General features: G+C 38.2%; 1 protein-coding gene across 1 annotated transcript in view; it reads right to left on the bottom strand.

The window, feature by feature from the left end:
* The window catches only part of LOC106925612 (neural-cadherin-like), a 105,906-nt gene that overhangs the window by 28,790 nt on the left and 55,999 nt on the right, over positions 1-21,117 (bottom strand). The window contains exons 9-10 of the mRNA XM_088004601.1: positions 18,446-18,710; positions 9,137-9,317 (exon numbers count right to left, since the gene is read on the bottom strand). Of these exons, the coding sequence (XP_087860727.1) occupies positions 9,137-9,317; positions 18,446-18,710 (446 nt within the window). The remainder of the gene's footprint in view (positions 1-9,136; positions 9,318-18,445; positions 18,711-21,117) is intronic.

The raw sequence follows: 21,117 nt of genomic DNA on the forward strand, positions 1-21,117 counted from the left end.
TGAGGTGCTCATGCTTTGAAGTAATGGCTTAACTTCACAGAGAAAGAGCCACAATACATTCTGAGCACAACTTTCATTTATCTCATTATTGTTTGTCTTCTGCCACTAAACAAAGAAATGGAGAGTCAATGTAGTGTGTCTTCCGCCAAGATGGGTTATTATTCTGCAATCATGCTCACATCAATATAATCTGTTTAGCTATTTACACTTGTTGGATTGTCAAGAAGTGTTTCCAATACTATTATTTGTATAAAATGACATCTGTGATTCTTTATTTAGTGAAGAGGAGGCGTGTGGAAGCTTAGCTCTCGCTCTAGCAAAAGGAAGCAGCAGAGAGGTGGACAGTTTGGATTCTTTTCATTCTACATGACCCATATTACATTAGCTTCTTCCTGCTTCAAGATAAAATTAAAGCCTAATTAGTAATTTGCTGGATTCTATTTTTTCTTACAAGTAAAGCTTAATAAACTAGAATCTTATCCAAGTTCACTTTCTTCAATAGAGTAATTGAAAACACATTGTAAGTATAGTGAAACATTTTAAGTGATAATATCAGTTATTTCAACATAGTTCAAACATACTCTGTTTATCCTAAAAGTAAATGAAATATTGTCATAATTTGACCCCGGCAACCAGCGCTGCCATCCCTCCAGTGACTGGATGTTGCCATGGGGATGCAGCTCACCAGCAGACCTTTGGAACAAGCAGTTCACCTCCAAAACAGGTGGTGGCAACAATGACAATATCAATATACTCCAATATTTATAAAGATGGCAAGGTCTTCTAGAACATATTTTCAGTTTCAGTGAATTATTTTTAAAGTACAGATATTAGGCCCTGGTGTTGATCAGCTGTTTGCCAATCCTGAGTTAGCAACGGCCCCAGCCTGGAAACCCTTAGCACAAGTTTCCGCCCCTGTTGAAGAAGCTTCTGTCTGAAGATGCTGTTGCTGACTGACAGTCTGATGACTGTAATGACAAGCTAACAGTTCAATATCCAGGCAGCAGAGAGGATATTCAATGACAACATGTCCTGGATGACACCATCAATTTGTCTTTTTGCATCTCTGCTAATCCACCTCATTTGCTTCTGCTACTCCTCTTTAAAGCTGCGTCAAATATGACTTAAAGAAAAGTTGACTTTGCGATTTAAAGTCTTGGAATTGGGTCTCTGTCTCTTTAAAACTCCTGCTCTTTCTGGAACTCCGACTTCAGAAAGTCATCACAACATGGCTCCTATTTATCAACGTTTTTTACCAGCGTTGCACTGAGAAGTAGCTTCTATAATGAGCTCAGTAGATGAGCAGCTCCACCAGGTGTTTGCTAATTGTTTGCTAATTGCTGCTGGCTAGTCTGAAGGAGTTGAGAGAGGGAGTTGCGGTGGAGGGCTGATCTGTGAAGCAGAAGCTTGGAAACTGAAGCTCTGAGTACAAGATTCCACCTGGGTCGTTTTTAGTGCGTGTTGACCGTTTTATCTGAGGAAAAAAATCAATAGAGTCTCACACTCTTTAATGTGAATTATAATGTAAGTTGACACTGTTTCACATCATGGAAGATACACACAATGTTTGTACACATCCACCCATGGGCATTGGGAAATCCAGGTATGAGGCAGACTATATGAAATATGGATTCTTGTTTTTCCTGAGAGAAACAAAATATATGTGACAAAAGATATGTGGTAAAAGATAATATGTGACCCCCTTTGGAATCAACACTGAAGTCTCCAAACATCCAGAGTCAGCAGTGGGGCTGTGATGTGACCACACTCTGGCATCCATGGTGCTGTACTGTGATGAGCGACTAGAAGCTCCTATAGTTCAGTGCCTCCTTCCTCTGAATGGGGCTTCTCTGCTCTGGTTCAGTCTGACCCATAAACCTACTATTGTCTCCAGACTTTAATTGTCTCCAGGCTCTAATGAGGAACAAAATCACTCTGATCTCACATTAATTCCTGCAAATTTCAGTTTTTGATGTTGCCATTACAGCTAAGATTGAACTCAGTGTTGCTTTAGACACTATTTTGCTGTATTTCATGGAGAGTTTTAATGCCATTTTTTATTGTGGAAAAAAAAAATCAACAACAATTCAACACTGGTGAGTGTTTAGACAGTCAACAATGTTCCAATTCTGCTTAGCAGTGAAAACAAAGAGGAATGGATTGTCTGAGGTACACTTCAGATTTAATTTCTGCTGTTCAGAGAAAATGCCGACTATCCTCATAATGCTGGTAGGAAACACAGTCCCGGCTGTTGGAGAGATATTTCAGAAGATAATTTGCTCTGTTTGGGGGTTTGTGTGCCCTCTCCAAAGCTCAGCACTCAGCGTTCATTACGCCTGGCTGCAGACTGTGTAGGTGTTGAATGCAGGACAGCCGTCAGTCAGGCAGGCATCACTGCTTCTCTTGTGGTCTCTCTGTTAACACTGCTTTCATAAGCAATGACTAGAGTCTGTGCTTTGATGAGTTTCTCCTCCTAACCTGTCTTAACAAAGCAGCTACTATTCATGGATAATACTTAATAGTTTTAAAAGATTGTCTCACACACATGGACTCTCATGTTTGTTTCTCTATCTTTGTGGGGATTTTCCATTGACTTCTATTCATTTTTACAGCTTATCCCTAACCAAAAGCAGCATTTCACCTCATGGGGACGAGGCTTTGGTACAGACACAGTAGTAAATGTCAGGTAAATGGTCCCTGCAATGCATCACATAGATATCACACCCACAAACACAAGTTTTATATTCAGATGTTTGTCAGATACACACTACGTTGGGGTGCAGTTGCCACTAAACACACATTGTTGTGTTAGATTTAACTTGTACCATGTACTTTCAGTGATCTGATAATAGTTATTTTTATATATCAGAGATGTTAATCATTCAGCGTCAAGTGATTCAGTTTCATCTTTTTGGGTCACGAGTCGATTCAGAAACTAGTTTTAATTCAGAGTCTAATTTTTCTGTTCCAACGATCAAGAGATTCTGTTTAGCTTAAGTGGCTGACAAGAGGAAAAGACTGTGAACACAAACAGAACATTTACTTAAAGCTAATGTATCAAGTTTCATATTGTATTCAATTCCAACAGTTTATTTTTAAGCAAAAAAAGGTTTGTGCATAAAATTAACTTAAATTACCAGTATTAGGTTTGCTTAGGTGCCTGGCTTTTTCCTAAATTAAATATATATATACAAAACATTAAGCAGACTAAAATTGAGTTTTGAGCATTTTGAACTGATCCAGAATTTCCAGAGCTAGGAATTGCAATTCTGTATAGAATGTATATTTTTTTGCAGCTTTGTTGTGTATGGATGCCGTTTGTTGCTGTGTTTTTTTTCCTCATTTAAAAATTTTCCCCAAATTTATCCTGACTTCAGTAAAAATACAAAAAATGTATTGAACATGCATTAACAACAACAAAACATAAGTAATGACTTATTATTACGTGTTAATACCCTAGTTTATTACAACTACGCTTCACTAACTTCTCAGTGTTACTTTAGTGAACTAGAGCAGTTCTGGGCTGTGATTGGTTGTTGTGTGGTGGGGGAGGCAGAGCCAAGTGTTTTTTTTTTTTTCTTGTTTCCTCTTAAAATGGTTTCTTGTTTTATTTAGCATCAGTAGGTTTAGCTTTGTTATTCTCCATGGATTTTTGTATCTAGATAGATAGACTAGTTCATTAAGGAGAAGTTTTCTCTTGTTTTTGACTCAAGAAGATTCAGCTGGATTAAAATACCTCAGAAATATTTTTACTTTTTTCGATTTGTTTCATGGAAATCTTGTAAAGAACATCAGTAACGCATAAAGAGTGAGAATCATTGGCTTTTATCATCATTATTTTTAATGCAACATAGAGTTTGAGCTACTTTCACTTGCTTGTGTTTTAGCTGTTGAAATCTGCCCAGCTTGGCGTCTCTAGCACCATTTAGATGAGTAGTTTCAGATCACTGGTCATAATAACACAACCAGAAACACATTTCACTAGATCATTCATGGCCACTGGCCATGTGCACGGCGGTGTAAAACAGGAACCAGAGGCTAATGGCTCAGCGGTGATCGGAGTGCAATGGGGGGTGACTGATCAGAGAACGACACAGTTCCACTGCCACGACTCAATCAGGATGCAAATCAGCCGTATTATTTAAAAAAAACAAAAAAACATCTGCTTTTCCTCCTTTCCACAACAACTGTGCAAATAGAATCTCTGGGAATGTTGACGCTGGAAGGATTTTCCCAGAAAGAAAGGAATACACTCGTCTAAATTTACATCTGCATGTGAACAACTCGTAGTGAGCGAGGCCTTCTGTGGGCTACATTTAGAGACAGAAATTCTTAGCGCTCCCTGAAGCCTGTGCCCAGGCTCTTAGAAATGCAATAGATAGTTATTAAAACATAAAAAAATAGACCTAAATTTAACAACTGCCATAACTTTAATTTATTAATCATAATCCACTCTTGTATTGTGTGTTAAAAACAGAAGTAGGGCCGTACCCAGCTCTGGATGGTTGTGGCGTTTTCAGATTTAATGACAGACCAGATCTTCCAGAACAGGAATTCTGATCTGTTGCTAACATGAGTTAATAAAAAACATTTTCAGCTACACATTGCTCTCAGCTATTGCTGCTTGGATTTATTTATTTATTTTTGGAATCCAAAAACTGCTAGTAAGGAGAACATATCAACTATCAGTGCCTAAATTGTGGACATGCAAATTTAAATGGGCAGCATTGTGTTTTTTTCAGTTATATAATGCCATTTTACAGTACAATTAAGTAATTATATCAACTTCAGTTGTTATGAAAATGCTGTATATATCAGATGTGACCTAAAGGAAATTTGACTTTGTAAATTAGCACCTTGAAATTGGGACTCTGTCTCTTTAAAAACTCCTGCTTTTTCTGAAACTCTGCCTTCAGGAAGTCATCACAACATGGCTCCTCTATTAACCCTTTAACAATGTTTTTACCAGTGTTGCTCTGAGAAGTAGCTCATATAATGAGCTCAGCAGATGCACAGTTCCACCAGGTGTTTGCTAATTGCTGCTGGCTAGTCTGAGGGAGCTGAGTGGAGGAGGGCTGCTCTGTGAGACGGAAGCTTGGAAACTGCAGCTCTGAGGAGAAGCTGCAGGTCCACCGAGGCTGAATGGTTGCCATGGAGATTAAAGGATTTCTGAAACATGCATGAAAGAATCAAAGCAACACTCCAGGTATGATTCTGATGAGGGTATAACATTATAACATGATGAAAAGCTCAACAAGTCCATTTTACATAATACTGCTCCTTCAAGTGTGTTCGTGGTTTCTACATTAGGTTAAATGGACAGCTTTTCTGAGCTTAGGGGCTCGGTGCCAACATTTATTGCACTCTTATCATCTTTTAACGTTTAGTTCAGATGATGGAAAAAGGAACAAATGCACTGGATGAGAGTAGAGAGGTAGACCGTGCATTTGGCAGAGGTAGAAGGTTAGAAAACTCATGAAGATGAGTCATAGAAATATAACAGATGAATGGAAGAGCTGCGTGTGAGAAAGAGCATTGTTGGGGGCCGGGGGGGTGGGGGAAGGAGGTAGATGGATGATGTGGGTGAGTGGATCAGGGAAATGGAAAAAGAAAGAGAAGGTGTGGGTGGGGGCAAGATTAAAAGCTAGAAAGCCAGAAGGCTGGACACACTGATTAGAGACTGATGTTTCCAATAGCAGAGAAATTGCTGGGACTAGTGGATGTGACTAAGAGCGCCGTTTGATTGGGGGGGTGTGCACCGCGCAACATTCCCACTGATTCTAACGAGTGGAAAACACAGAGGTGCATATGAAATGTTGATCAAGCAGAAGTTGGAGACCCATCCAGGGCATCAGTCATCCACAGAGAGCATCGGTCTCGAATGATTCTGTCACCAGGCAACAGGCTTTCAGGCTCTTATTAGTGTCTATGAAGGCAGATGTGTTGGTTTTGACTTCTGGAAAGTTTTTCAACCATTTATGTAATGTTGACAATTTTTTGTATCATTTTCATGACACATCATAATCAAAAGAAATATCTATGATCATATTCTAAGTTAAAATATGACACTTTAATAGCAGACAACTGAGTTTTAATGTGCAAACAGGTTTAAGGGTATCAGAACAAAAGAAAACTTATGTAGTGGTGATTCAATAAATTAAATCCTAAATAGATGACAGGACATTGCACTGCAATTGAATTCAATTTAAGGTTTTAAAACTGGTCAACATCAATGAAAATTAAGTGATTTTTTTTTCACTTAGTCAATTTTCTCAATTAAGAGCTTTAAAATTAGTAACACCAGCATTCTATATTGTAAATTATTTAGTACAGAAAACATTATGAAACTGAGCTCATAAATGTCTTCAGAGTCCAGCCAGTTTTTTGTTTTGTTTTTTTAATTATGATGGTTATTGGTTAATAAAGCTGGTAGATCGGCCCATTAGTCATGACTGATACCAGACTGGACCAATTGCAGCAGCTCAGGGCCACGCCCCCTCCCTCAGTGGCCACAGCTGGCCTCAAGGTTGGGAACTGAACCTAACATGGCCTACACCAGCAACGCCCCACCAACTGAATCACTAAAAGCCTATAATTTATAGGACATTCAAGACCATGTAGAGTGTGTGTAAAAATGTAACTATAACTTTAAAAACAATTTCTTTATGCCACAATTTTGCAGCCCCATTGTTTTTCTTAATATAATAGCAGCACATCTTTATAACAGCAGAGAACTAAGAATACAGACTCTGACTCAGTGGGGTAACTGGAAATGAATGGGAGATGAAAACTGTTTGGAGATCCAGTGAAGTTTCTGGAAGCCAGCAGTGAAGGGCCAGCATAGAGGAAACAACAGCAGGAGACTCCTCTGAGCCGCTGCAACCGTCACCTGGAAGGCATTTAATGGCCTTACTTTATTTACTCATGCACATTTGTTTAACTAATAGAGCTGAAAACAAAATATTTGAAGAGATGAATGCAGGAATATGCAGCCAAAGATGATATCTCGGCTTTTACTCCTAAACTACAGGATCCTTCAACTCCCATCATTTCCCAAAGTATTTGGCAAAATTGTGTTATGCTTGATAAATGATGGCACTTTACCTGAGAGTTTTATTGTAAATTGTATTGAGATTTGAGTGTTCGCCGAGGCAATCTATGAAACTATTTTTTGAAGAGCCTGGGAGTAGAAAACACATTGATTCCTGCGTACAACGCTGGTTATTTAGTGAAGCAATCTTTGGTATGGAACACATTATACTGGTGACTTCAGCGGCGATGTGCTAGATCTAAACAGAAACATAAAAATAGATAATTATGTGAAAATGTGACTGCATGTAGCATTAGGGTAAAGCATTTCTTGAATCATAGAGAATTTATAGGAGTTGGTGTGAAATAAAAGTCATAGTTGGATTCAATGAAAGTGTTTTACATTTGTGCTCAGGCCTGAAATAACTACACCTTGTGTTGCAATCTGAATGTTATAGAAATAGACTAAAACTTGTATTTTTTATTTCTTTTCATTTTTAAATCAGGTTATTTTTTAGCTATGTTTCTTCATGTGTTAAATTGGTAAACTTCTGCAAAAGACTTATTTTCCAGACTTCTATAAAATGGTTTCCTGTGAACTGATGAATTTACATCAGAATGTTTCCACCTCATAAGAGGTGAAAATACATGTTTTCTTTTTCCTTGAGATTTACAACTGCTTTTGTTTAGATCTGTTCAAAATGTCTTTTTAGAAGCAAAGTGTGTGATCAAAAACACATTTTGTTCCTGCTGGTGGTCTAAAATATGATGTTGCTAAAACGTCAGCTGTCTTTTGTAGAAGCCTGCAATGGTTATAGTGAAAACAGCTCGTCAGCAGACATTGGAGTAAACCCTGAATCCATCACAGGGAAACACAGAGACACACAGGACAGACAACCACGTGCACACACACACGACCAGAGGGCAATTTATAGAAACCAGTCAAGTTTTTGGACTGTGGGAGGAAGCCGGAGTCACCAGATTAGAAGAACTGATCAACTTTTCTTCTCTTCTGATACGAAACCTCAGGTATTGTTATTGTATTGGTCGATACTGATTCGATACAGAAAAACAGCTGAATTTACTTAAAATGTTTCTTTATTTAAACACAGACGTAGATGCACTGAACAACAGATGCATTTGATAACGTTCCATCAGTACAACACGCTTAAAAACACCAATAACTTCACAAATTTGGTCAAACATGTAAAAACAATTTTGATTTGTTCACTCAGTTCAATTAGGCATATAAGAGCCAATGCAAAATGAACTGCAACAAAACTTTCAAATGGTTCAGAAAGTGCAATTAGGAATTCAAAGCATAATGTAAAATAAATTATAAAGCATGAGGCACTCAGAGCACAAAGCATAAAGTTAGACTCAATAGATCTGCCCCTGTGGATTAGATTCATTGTCACTGACAGCCTATCTAGATTTTATTTTTTTAAAACAGCAACTGATACAGATATTAGTATCAGATCGGTGCGTCTCTAACCCAGAGAGATCTTACGTGGTCATGGTTACAACATGCTAATTCAACGTAGAAAGTCTGAAGTCCATAACCTTCCTGCTGAAAGGCAACAGAGCTAACTGTTACCGGATCCAAAAAGTGCTTGAGAAAAAAATACCTGAATGAGTTTTTATTAACCGTCTGTTATGATTCCTCTCATTTTACCACTGATTCCTCTTCTTATTTATTGATCGCTTCTTTGTGCCATTTCCTTGGACAGAAGTACAAACTCCCATTGAGTAGATTTGATAGACTCTGATAGAAGTCAAGAGTCCATCAAGAAGGTTTTGCTTAACAGAGTCAAAGTGAGGACTGACCTTTGAAGAGTTGGATGCACTCCAATGAGTTCATTGCCTTGTCATAAAACTTCCTCTTTTACAGAGTTGTTTATAATGTAGAAATGCTATTTTTGGTTTTACGCTAATAATCTTTAGATGAAGTGCAATGATCTTTGATTGATCCCAAATAAATCCAAATCCTGAAGAATACACAAAAAAAGTCAGTCGTTGTGGCTTTGACCTAAAAAGATGAAAATGAATGTAAGCCTCCCAGAGTGATTGAAATCTATACCAGCTACATGTGTGTATGAGTGTGTACCTGCATTCGTGCACTCTCCACAAGTCCACACAGGTAAACGGGGCTTTACAGTGGTACTTTTTGCAGGAGTCTGATGAACATCCGACGGAGAGCCCTTGCACGCTGACCTGGGAAACCCCGTCCCGTGGCTGGCTGTCTAGTGGCATGTAACGGCCGTTGAGGCGTAGATCCCTGATGCAGCCTGCAGAAGGAGGAATCAAAGTGGAGGACTCAGTGGAACAGGGAAATGCTACTGTAGGAATTCATCTACCCAGACATAAAATTAAATAGAGTTTAGCTTGAAAGTCCATGTTACTGATAGATTAAAGAACTGGTTTATTTTTTCATTCACCAAAAAGGTTCTGCAGAGTGCCAACATGTTTTACGTCAGTTGCTGAATAATGGGGGACGGAGGGGAAAAGCACTAAGAGGATTAAAGACAATGATTTCCATGCATATGGGATATAACATTATGTGTTCCATAGTGCTTTGTTATCTACACTAATTAAAAGTTCTTCTGGTGCAGTCACCTGATAAACTTATCAAAGTGGAGTGTGATCACTGGCTGAAAATATCTGTTTGGAGCAAACCTCTAAACCTCTGCTCACCTATAGCAAAAGTCTGCCAGCAACGCCGTATCTATTAGAGCCATAGTGGAGGAACCTTCACTCCAATCAGCAATTAAAATAAACACATCCTTTGTGATCAAGCTACCAGTCAGTGATTGAACGGAACGCAGCAGGAGCTGAAGCTGAACCAGGTACAGAAGGAATAAAGTGCTTAATGCTTGATATGCACTTCTGTGAACTTTTGAGCTGACCTCCAGCTGAACCCAAAACCAAACTAACCCACAGCTCGTCAGTTCAGTGACATTTCTAGCCAATTTAGAATTCTCCACTTGTTCGCTGCAGTGAAGGAAGCTATGTTAGCAGTGCTGCAGTTTGGATCTCATAGCTGCCATTTATTAACCATCATAGTGGTGTTGGAGTGATTCATTGTGGTTTGGTTTCAGACATAAAGTTCAGACTGCTGAGTACCCAGCGATGGCTACTTCCTTGTCGTAGGAGGCTATATCCATTCTGAAGCCAGCTACAGTTCGGATAGGCCGGTTTGTGACTCAGCAACCGGTGCGGGCAAATGAGAAAGAGACTACTCACTTATGTTCTCTTTGGAGGGGTTAGTGACTAGCATCCTTAGGCTGGTCACTCACTGAATTTGTTTTCTTAACTGTTGGCAATTAGCACGGATAAGCTAGTGTTAGCATTGAATTTGCTAGCATTACCGTTGGCCAGGAAGCTACTAGCATGCCTATAGGCCATTTACCCTCGACTCATACTTTTATCTTTAAAGGAAACTTTATCAAGATAGTTGGCATACACTGTAAGAATCATACATTAGATTTATTGACATGTGAGTTTACTGAAATCCAATGTGACACCAAGTATAAAGATACTATACTATGCCGAGCTGAAGTTGACTTCTGACTGAGGTTTCCAATTCAGCAGATAGCTAAAGGGTGATTCCACCTATTTTTTTCTCCTCCTAAGCAGAAGAAGTAGGTAACCTAATGTGTGACTAACCGTGTGCTAGCCTCTAGCTTCTCCAAAGCTAACGCAAGGCAGTAACCTCCTTCTCAGTTGCCAGCACCGGCCATCACTAAACCCGGATATCTCTAGTTTCTAGCTGTGATAACTGAAGCTGTGTGCTGACTCTAGATTGTTCCTCTTTAGGTCCAAATATAATAACTTCAGTTTTGCTTCTGGAGTGTTCTGGAGAAAATTATTGATTTGTTCTAAGCATTTGTTCAGGGCACTGTTGGGTTCAGAGTCACCTGGCAACATCGTAATGCAGAGCTGTATATCATCAGCATAGCTAATCTTATTTCCTGTTATAACCTGAGCTAGTGGGAGCATATTGAATAAGAGACACCCTAGGATTGAACTTTGGTGTGCCCTGCATGTGGCTTCTGTCCTCTATGAAAAGTTAAGTTGAATCAAAGAAATTCAAGTTTTGTCTTTTTTTGTAAGATTCCAACCAATTGAGTACTTGACAGGAGAGTCAAAGTCTTTAGTTTTACTCTTGTAGAAATCAGTGGAAATTTGGTAATTAGGTCATATGGCTTCCTATCAGGATGGGAAACCAACAGCTTTTACACTGTCAGATTTAAAAATGGTACACAGATGCACAGGAGCTGTAAAAATAACTATATGACATATAATACAACAATTAAAACATGTAGGACAAAACAGTAGAGTAAAATAAAATAAAGTGGATGATATTCATTACAACAAGTCAAAGGAAAGAGAGTAAAAGCATATTTTTAATTAGACTTCACAACAGTGAGTGAAAGTGTCTGTCTATCGTGCAATTACAAAGCATCCCACTGTTTTGGAGCTGCAGCGCTTTATCACCTCTGAGTCTGCATCACGTCTTTGGAACATATAAAAATATCTGGTGCACTAACCTGAACAATAGAGATTGTACATATGGGTGCAACAATTTAGATGAATAAAAAAGAGCACAGATATTAAAATATTTATAACAAATAAAAGCACCTTGGAAAATAAATTAGAAACAAACTGGAAGGAGGCAGAGGAGATAAGTCAGAATTTGTGTGCACGAAGCATTTTGTACCAGTTGGAAGTGAGAAATGGAAGACTGACTGACTCCAAAAAGAAGTGGGTTACAATAATCCAGAAAGAAGGCTCTAAAAGAATGAATTATTGTTCAGCGTTTCATTTCCACACAACAGACTTTCTTCCAAAGCAAGTTCAAGAGAAAAATAAAAAATATATATTTCACCCATGAAATTTAGATCAGAGATGCATTCCAAATTCAATCAGCCAAATTTGTGTCATGCGATGTCAGGAAGAAAGTGTTGATATATGGGCTCTTTCTGGTTTCATTAAGCCTAAACAGCATGACTTCAGTGTTTTTTCTCATTAAGATTCAGTAAATGAAGAGCCCTTCGTCTGAGGTCAACAAGGCAATCAGGGAGAGGCTAGACAGAGGATCCAGCCATGCACCTCAGTGGAAATAAACCTAGCTGTAATATACTTAAAACATGAAAGGAAATGTAACTACAACCACTGCAGAGCGTCTGCTGTCAACCAGACCTTTTAAAGATCAGCAACTTATAATCTCCTTTAGCTATGTTTCCATCCAATTGTTATGCAAATTTTGAGAAAACTTTTAAAATAAAAAAGTTTTTCCATCTACTGGATCAGAAGGAATCAACCAGGCTATGCAAACCATGACTTCATCAGGTGTTGACGCTACGTAGGACTGTAATAAACAAGATGCAGACGCTGCAAAGTAGCAAATATCTATGAAAAATGGAGAGAGTCGTCCCCTTCAAGCTAGAGGTTTGTGCTTAGAAATTTCTCAGAGCTTCATGCCTCTGGTAAGATGGCATCCCAGTAGATGGGAGCGTTCCACCACTCCTATCCCAGCCCAGAGTGCCTCTCTCTGGCCACTGCAGGCTGACGGTCCTCCACTCCCTGCTGGAGATTTGGGTTGGGAAAGTTCTCTACGTTAAAACTTATTCAGTAAACGTGTTTCCATCTTTCTTTTAATGCATTAACTCTTTTTGGGAAAAAAAATGTTTGCGAAATTGAAGACAGCTTTTCAGATTTTGCCATTTCCATCAAACTCTAATGTAAAACTTCAAAATGCACATAAAGAAACACGTTTACTTTCCTGAGCTCACAGCAGGCTCGCAAAAATAAACATTATAAATGTCAGACCTGCAAGTGGGAAGTAGAGGTAAAAACAGATTTTCTTATTTTCTTCTTACAGGATTCTAAGTAATAACAGTCCAAACAAGAAATAAATGTTTTAAATATTTCACTCTCCTTGATAAAAGAGTTTCATTTCTGAAATAAGTGACAAAAAATGTTGAACTTTTTCAAATGTTTTGAGATGTACTTAAAATGTAATTCTCAGTTTGAACTTGTGCTGTGCTCCACACTGTCCAGTTGTGTGGTAAACATGTTACACCGAAACGATTAGGCCAGCACTGACTGAAACAACCCCCGGCTTATATTTGTTTAATGTGCATAATGAGGACAGTATTTTCTACTTTAAATCGATCAACATGTGTTTTGTTTATTGCACAGAAGCTCCATGGCGTGTTATTAGGTATAAATCAATGTGTCTGAGGACATACTTCCAGTATTTCTGTTTTTAATCTCCTATCTGCCAACTTATTGTATTTAGTAAACATTTCTTTCTCTAGCTACCACATTTTAGAGAAAGATATTCACAAAAGTAAATCCAAACAAATGTGCACATATTCAGTCCCTCATTCCCTGCCACAATCTATCAGTCTTGCCTCTGTTGAAAAGAAATGCTTTAAAAAGCCATTTAATAAACTCATGCATTGTCTTTTATTGCCTGAGGCGCAGCTGTCTAAATGTCTTACTGTCTAACTCCGGGGAGCTCTCAGGCTCTCTTTCACTCTGTGCCTGCATCTTTTATTTCTGACCTTTTTCTTTATCAATTATCAAACAGTAACTCTTTTTCCAAACCAAAAAAAATTGTTTCCTTAGACACATAAGTGCTGAAAGAGAGAGCAACTTTTTTTTCTTGCCTTTTGTGCGTGTTTTAAACTCCAGTGTTTTAAAGGTTTTTAAATATCTTCTTGCATTCACCCCTTACACTTTTTATTTAACCTTGATTTAACCAGGTCAGTTATTAAGAACAAATTATGATTTACAGTAATGACCTGGCATATGAAGATGACCTTTTGTGTCGTTTAACTGTTTTAAGGTCTCCACCTGCCTGTTCAAGACATTTTGCACGACCCGATTTAATGTAAAAATATATGTCAAGCCATCTGGGAATGGATGTCAAAGCTGCACTGCAGGTGTTTGATAGGCGATGACAGGAGCCAGCAAACCTCTGTTTGCTGGCTGCTAGGATGGTGAAATAAGAAAAGAAGTCCTGAATTTTTTTATTTAAATAAAAAACAGACATAAATCTGAACTACTTTCATATCTGTAAAGAGATGACATTTGCAGAGGATGCACAGAAATTAGAATAATTAATGAGCACAAAGAATCATTCATGTTAACATTGTACAGTTGAAACCACAAGTTTACATACCCTGAATAAAAAGACATATTTTTCTCCCCACTGTCTGAAGTTATATCGGATCAAACTTCTTCTGTTTTATGTCATTTAGAATCAGCAAAATTATTTCTCTTTGCTAAATTCCACAATAATGAGAGAAATATGTCAGATTTGTTTATTAATGTCTTTAAAATCAGAGGTTTACTTACATTTCCTCAGTATTTGGTAGCATTGCCTTTCACCGTATGACTTGGTATCGCTATCAGCCAATATTAGCTGAAAAATTTAAATAGGACATTGGCCATTCCGTCAAAATAACTCACTGATGTAAAAGGTGCTGTTCTGATATGACAAACCAGTGACAATGATGCCTGTAACACAGAACTACATCAAATGTGCTCTGTTTGAATGTTGTCATTGTCTTAAAGAGAGCAAATGTCATGAATAAATTTGACATTAAACATAAAGCAAGTTGAAAGTGTTTCATCATTTTCAGCATCTTTTTGGTAGCATGCTAAGTTGACAAAGATAATGCAGTATTTTATTTCCACAATAGAGAAGCTATATAGTTTCAGTAAGTATTTATAGGGAAAAAAAAAATATTGGTACTGGTATCGGTTATCAGCCAAATGAGTTTTAGTATATTGGCATATTGGATATCAATCACAAATCCAATATCGTTTGTCCCCAGTCATCAGTTTTGTGTTTTCTCTCCACAAGCTCCTCACCGCAGTTTGCTGAAGTTCTGTCTCATTGATAGTGACATAACTGATGGGACAGAGTCAGGAAGACCTTTAACCTGCCCACAGATTCTCTACTGGACACCTGGGCTTTATGATGGCCAGGCCAAAACATTGACTTTGTTGTCCTTAAGCCACTTTGTAACCGTTGTGGCAGTATGCTGAGGGTCATTTTACATTTGGAAGGCTGAACTGTAACTTCCTGGGTGAAAACTTTAAATGCTGAGTCCAAAAATGAAGGTCTTTATCCCTGTGTGAATTTAAAATCTGGCTTTTAATGTTTCTTTCAGCCCAGGCCCACACAGGGCACGTTTCATCCAACTTTTTTCATCTTTTGTAAATCTGTAAAGCTAACTTTTAAAGAAGCTGAAACATTTTTTTTCATACAAGTTCAGTGAGTATAAATCTGTTTGTGAAGCAGTGTACCGCCTTCAGCTGGTCACTAATCTGAGCGTTGTTGTGGAGCGAGCAGCCAGCTCTGGGGAAACACGCCATCCAGATCGTTTGAATGAATTAGCCATTAAAGTGTCATATCAATCATTCATTAACGCTCAGAAATGTCACAATCCCACCCTGATGAGGCTGCATATGAATAGATAAAAGAATCTATTTTCAGTGGCGCCTGTTGGATAAAAAAACCTTCTTAACCCATCTCATACGCAGTCAATGGCAAAACAACGCTTTTTACTTTTACTGTGACACATCAAACATGTCACATCATATTTAAAGCGTTACTCCGTTTCAAACTTCAAGTGGTGAATGTAGGAAAGATGGCCTGCCAAATTTATTTGGAATGCGGTTGCATTCCTTGATTTCTCTTTAAGTGTTGGCTGTCACCTGAGATGCTTTGCTACGTCTGTTATTTGCGCCATGAAAGAAAAGTTCCCGACCTTTTTCCTTTTTGACTCATTTATTTACAGTGTTTAGGATAAAGGTTTACTTATTCCATGCTTTGAAGTGACAGCGGCGACAGCAGTTCAAACCAGTTATAATTGAGCGGTAGACCTCATAAGACGGGATGAATAGACAGATAAATAAAGTCCAAACTCATTATTGTGTTTCACAGACGAGCAGAGCTGGATTCATAACAAGAATCAGAAGGACAGATCTGAACTTCAATCAATTGTTCTACACCGGCCTGAATGATTCCTGTGGCTTTTCAAAAACACAAAAACAAAACCAAAAAAATCCCATCCAAACAGTGGAGATGAAATATGAAATATCAAAGGAACAGAAATGGAATCTTTCAACCCGGGTGTTACCTCGCTGATTCTCATTCACATTTTTAACAGATCAAAACGAGATGGGGATCTATAACATAAGTTAAAAACATGTTTGCCCCCTTAGTGAGCGCTTCTGTTTTTACTTTTTAACTCTAAAATGGTTCAGTATCAAATTTCATACCAGACAAAGTCAACTTGAGTAAAACAAAATGTAGTTTTGAAGTTATAATTTCCTTTAAGGTTGGAAAATACCAACCAAACCAACGTGGTGCTGTGTCCAAAAGTGATTTTCCCCCACATTTAATCATCAATTAAGTATAATTACCCACAATTTCCTGGTTCAATTTCCTGATTACTGCCTGACCTGTGGAATCAAGAATTAACTTAAATAGAAACTGAAGTAGGCCCGAAAGTCACCAGTAGGAAGACAAAAATGAATCCAAATGCAGATCAGCGACTCATTCCTGAGGAAACACAAGAATTCAGAACAACATGTAAAGTACTATTAAATATTTGTTTCATATTCTGAAAGATTTACATTTAAAAACAACAAAAAAGGAAAATCTGTAAGGGTGCTTTTTCATGTCCCTTTATTACTATGAAAACTCATGAAATAGAAAGAGAAAAAAAACACAAACACTTCTTCCTTCCTGTACACTGAGCCATCATTCCAGGTGTGACTTCCACTCCTGTGGTATCACCTGCAAATTTATTGGTCAGGTGCTTTTCATGTGTCAAAGCACGGTCATGTGTTATAAGTGTGAAAGACAAATTTGTTTCCCAGCGCTAAAAAAAGAAAAAAGCAGCTCAACTACGCCTGAGGTATTTTGCATAGATGAGCAGATGTGCAACTCTGGAGGAGGGGAGTGAATACCAATTGTACTCTGCACCTTTCAGACTCGATGAAGATGAGAAAAAAAAGGGAACGCCATGTGTCACTTTCCTTTCACTTCACGATATTCACGGCGGTGTTGGTTAATAACACGATATCCTAACAAAATACACTGAGGGGTTTAGGCTGCAATGTGAAAAGACATGAAAAAGTTAAAAGGGTGTGTTGACTTTGAATGAGCTTCATAAATATGACTGTAGACTTTAAACAGACATGAGACATTGTGTTATGGTCAGAGGTAACAGACATGCTGGTTATGTTTCAATCCAATTGTCATGCAAACTTTCAAAAAGTCTCAAAAACGAAAATGCAAATTCGGCGTGTTTCTGCTCTTTGGAGTGAATCAACCAGGCTATGCATAGCATAATTTCATCAGACAATAACGTTATGCATGGCTGCAATAAACTAGCATGGAGAAAAATAAAGAGAGGTTTTTAGGCATGTGATGCTATCGGATATGTTGTAGTTGTTCTGTCCTGTCAGCTAGCATGGGTGATGTCACCTGCTGTCCGCATCAAAGACAGGAAAGACATAGTGTGAGGTAAACGTTTGTTACCACAGAACTTATCTGGATGATGTGCGTCTATCTAACGGAGGTGTTTCACTGCCAGAGCCGGAAATAAATCCAGGAGCAGCATCTCGTTATAACCAGAAAATCTTGTTACAATGAGACGTAAACCGCGTTAAAACAAGAACGTTTTTCATTAGAATAAGTAAAATCTGTTTTATATTACATTTTAAAAAGAAACCTTTCCATTAAAACAAGTTGAGTTTGATATCTCACTATAAAGTTTCAAAGTTTCTTGTTTTAACCGGATATAACTTTACGTTCCTCTGACTGATTATGACTTGTAAAAAGGCGTAAAGAGGCGCACTGTGACTCTCCTCCTGGTTATTCTGGACCACATCAAAAAATCCCAAGAGGTGTTGCTCTTCTGCTATTTCTTACTTAAAGGAGATGATAGTTTGGTTTTATTGAGATATAAGTTTTTAAATCTTGTTGTAGCGAGAAGGTTTTCTTGTTTTAAAATGATGCTGCGCCGGCATTTATGTCAAGCTCTGGCAGATAAACTCTTTTTAGTCCATTAGCGCTTTTTCAGAAAAACCAAAAACCAACTCTAGCGAGCGCGAAAACTTTTGTTTTTCAAAATAGAGGAAGTTTTTTCACATTTTGTCATTCCCATCAACCTTTTCAACAGTGATAATTCAGACAAATGTTAAGAACAAACATGGTTGTTGTGTGACAGGATGAAGTTACAGACAGACTTGACAATGCCTCAGAAAGGGAACCAACACAGAGACGTTTTGGAGTTTCTAGAGATTACAATGTACAAAATCTTTCTGGACCTTTGATCTTAAGACCTGCAGAATACACACCAAGTTGCACGCCGTTTTTACCCACCTTGAAAGCTCTTGTTGCTTTCCGAGGGGAAGGAGTTCCCCAGCATCACGGCGGTCGGGTCGATGATGATTTCTCGGCTTCTACTCTGCGATCCCGTCACCTCCCGCTTCCCTCCGCCGCCATCCAGCCGCAGCGTCATCTCGTTGTCATGTCTGTCCAAGGAGACCTCGTGCCACTCGCCGTTGTCAAGGCGATAGCTGGGTAGGGTCAGATTGTACTCTCCGTCCCCAAGGTTGTAGAAAGTGCAAAGAAGGCCCTGAAAAACCTGCAAAAGCGAACAAAAGGAAAAGCTGGAGTTTGTAAAACAGTTTGTATATAAAGCAGCAGTAAAATGCTGAGCCTCACAAGCAACATGAATTATTCAGACGTTATTAAAGATGTTCCAGGAACAGAAAATGAATACTCTTGCTTTAATAGATCAACAACAACACAAACAAACCAAGTAAATAGATTCTATGGCTCATTCAGGAAATGATTACATTACCAATCATCACACTGATTATTCGGAGTAAGAGAAACCTTGTTGCATGAGGACAATTATGTCTGCAGCACTAGAGAAAGAAGGGCCAATGCCTGCTGCTCTAGTCTGCAAAACTGAACTTAGTTTGGATTCTTTCAGAAAACCACAGTCACCAGAGACCTGATACAGCACAGGGAAAATGGTATTTTATGTTTTTTACAGATTTCACTTGTTTCTCTGCCGTAGGTACATTTAACAGTATATTCATGTGATTGATTGACAGCATTAAGACCCGCCTCCTGGCTCTGACTGGTTGTTTTTCACCTGGAGCATGTCTTCAGACGACAATAGTAACTCAGGGAGGAGGAGGAGATCGATCTGTTCACAGTTTATCTGCCTAATGCCATGCATTCATGACATGATAGACATATTTTTGATAACAGTTACGTAGTGTGGTTTTAAGTCATATATATTTTTTAAATATATTTTTTTAAACTTATTTCTCAATTAAGTAAGTTTTAATTGACTTACATAAAATGTTCAGACGTTTTGTGGAAGAGTTAAGGTCAGCAGTCATGATTAAACAACTAGGAAGAGTCCCGGATGGACTGAGATGGAATTCATGAGAGCGTTCCAGAGCTAAACCCATGCTAAGGGGCTCAATAGGTTTTCACAGCACGGTTACAATCTTTCATTAAATGAGAACAAGAACAAAAACAGCGTTTTCTGCCCTGCAGCGATGCTGACAGCATCATCATGCAGTTGAGTCATGCATCCCGGTAACTCTCGGCGGTATGAATTTATGAGCAAAATAACATGATATCTATCGAAGAAAAGGAAACAAAAGTCATCCATGATGCCTCAGTTGTCAAATTTTTATCAACAAGTAAAGCGCTTTAAAAAGCCACCTGATTTATTTTGGAATTACTTCTCTCCCACCAATGATTCTGAAAGAACCACAAGTTTATGTGAACACAAAAACAATGTGTTGTTTTCAATGTTGGTGAAACAAAGAGAAGTGAATCAGATTAATGTGGCTGAAGAGTAAATCTCTGCTTTCATCACGTCTCACATTCACACCGTATGAGACTTTCTATGAGACTCACCCAGAATCACATGGACTGTAGATAACATCCATCCATCCACCCACCCACGCACGCACGCACGCACGCACACACACACACACACACACACACACACACACACACACACACATACATACATACATACCAGATTGTAATGCAATTAATCTTTTTTTTTTTTTACATACTGAAGTTTAGAGCAGAACCTTTGTATTTGCATGTTCCTGGTACGTTTCTAAATCTGACACAAAGGTAGCATCCGATAACAATGGACAAAAAAGCTGCTTCTCTTGCACCTCTGGGGGTTAAAACTGATCTGACTGGACACTGGAAAAGACTATTGTTGTATTCAAGTTCTGTTAAAGGAGTTACCCCATTAGCAAAGCTATCCAAGCCTAAAATAGCATCTCAGTGCTAAACATGTAGCAGCAGCACAGACGTCCCCAACGCTAACATCAGCGTCCACTGTCTACATTTCTAAAAAAGATGTATGAGTGATCAGGAGTTCCTGAAACACTGGAACGCTGAATGGTTGGAGTAGCACTTTACATAAAGCTAATGGTTGAATAACATGAAAAACAGATTAAAAACTATAAATGTCTTAGTTGTTGAGTTCGGATGTCTATTTATTCAAAAATCTATCAGCAAAAGTTGTCTTAAAGTGAAAATGTTGATTATTTTGTTGATATACAGTTTTTGATTAAAATTTTAAATGTTATTTATTTGTTAAATAACTTGACTGAAAATTTTTATCAAGTCCCACCACTGTTTTAACATCTTCCCACAGTGGTGATAAAGTATTCATTTCTGAAATAATGAATCATTCAGAAATCTTAATATTTACCGATGATACCGGCTGTTTAGAACTCATTAGATTGTCAGAATCATCAAACAATTATCAAACCTGTTACTGTGATTTCTTTAAGGGAACGAGGTTGTAAGGGTTTGAAGTTCACCTGAATGAGCTTCTATTTCACATTGCACCTGTTCACATAGAACTCATCATGCTATGCATCACAGGTTCATCTGTAAAAAGGCTACATAAAACTAGCTACGTATACTTGTCTGTTTTGAAGCAGCCTCAGCATATATTAGCTTTATAATCAGCCTGGAGCCATTCTGAGGAAGAA

Source organism: Poecilia mexicana, unplaced genomic scaffold, assembly GCF_051168715.1.
Source record: "Poecilia mexicana isolate PSO_F unplaced genomic scaffold, ASM5116871v1 scaffold_3, whole genome shotgun sequence".
NCBI lineage: Eukaryota > Metazoa > Chordata > Actinopteri > Cyprinodontiformes > Poeciliidae > Poecilia > Poecilia mexicana.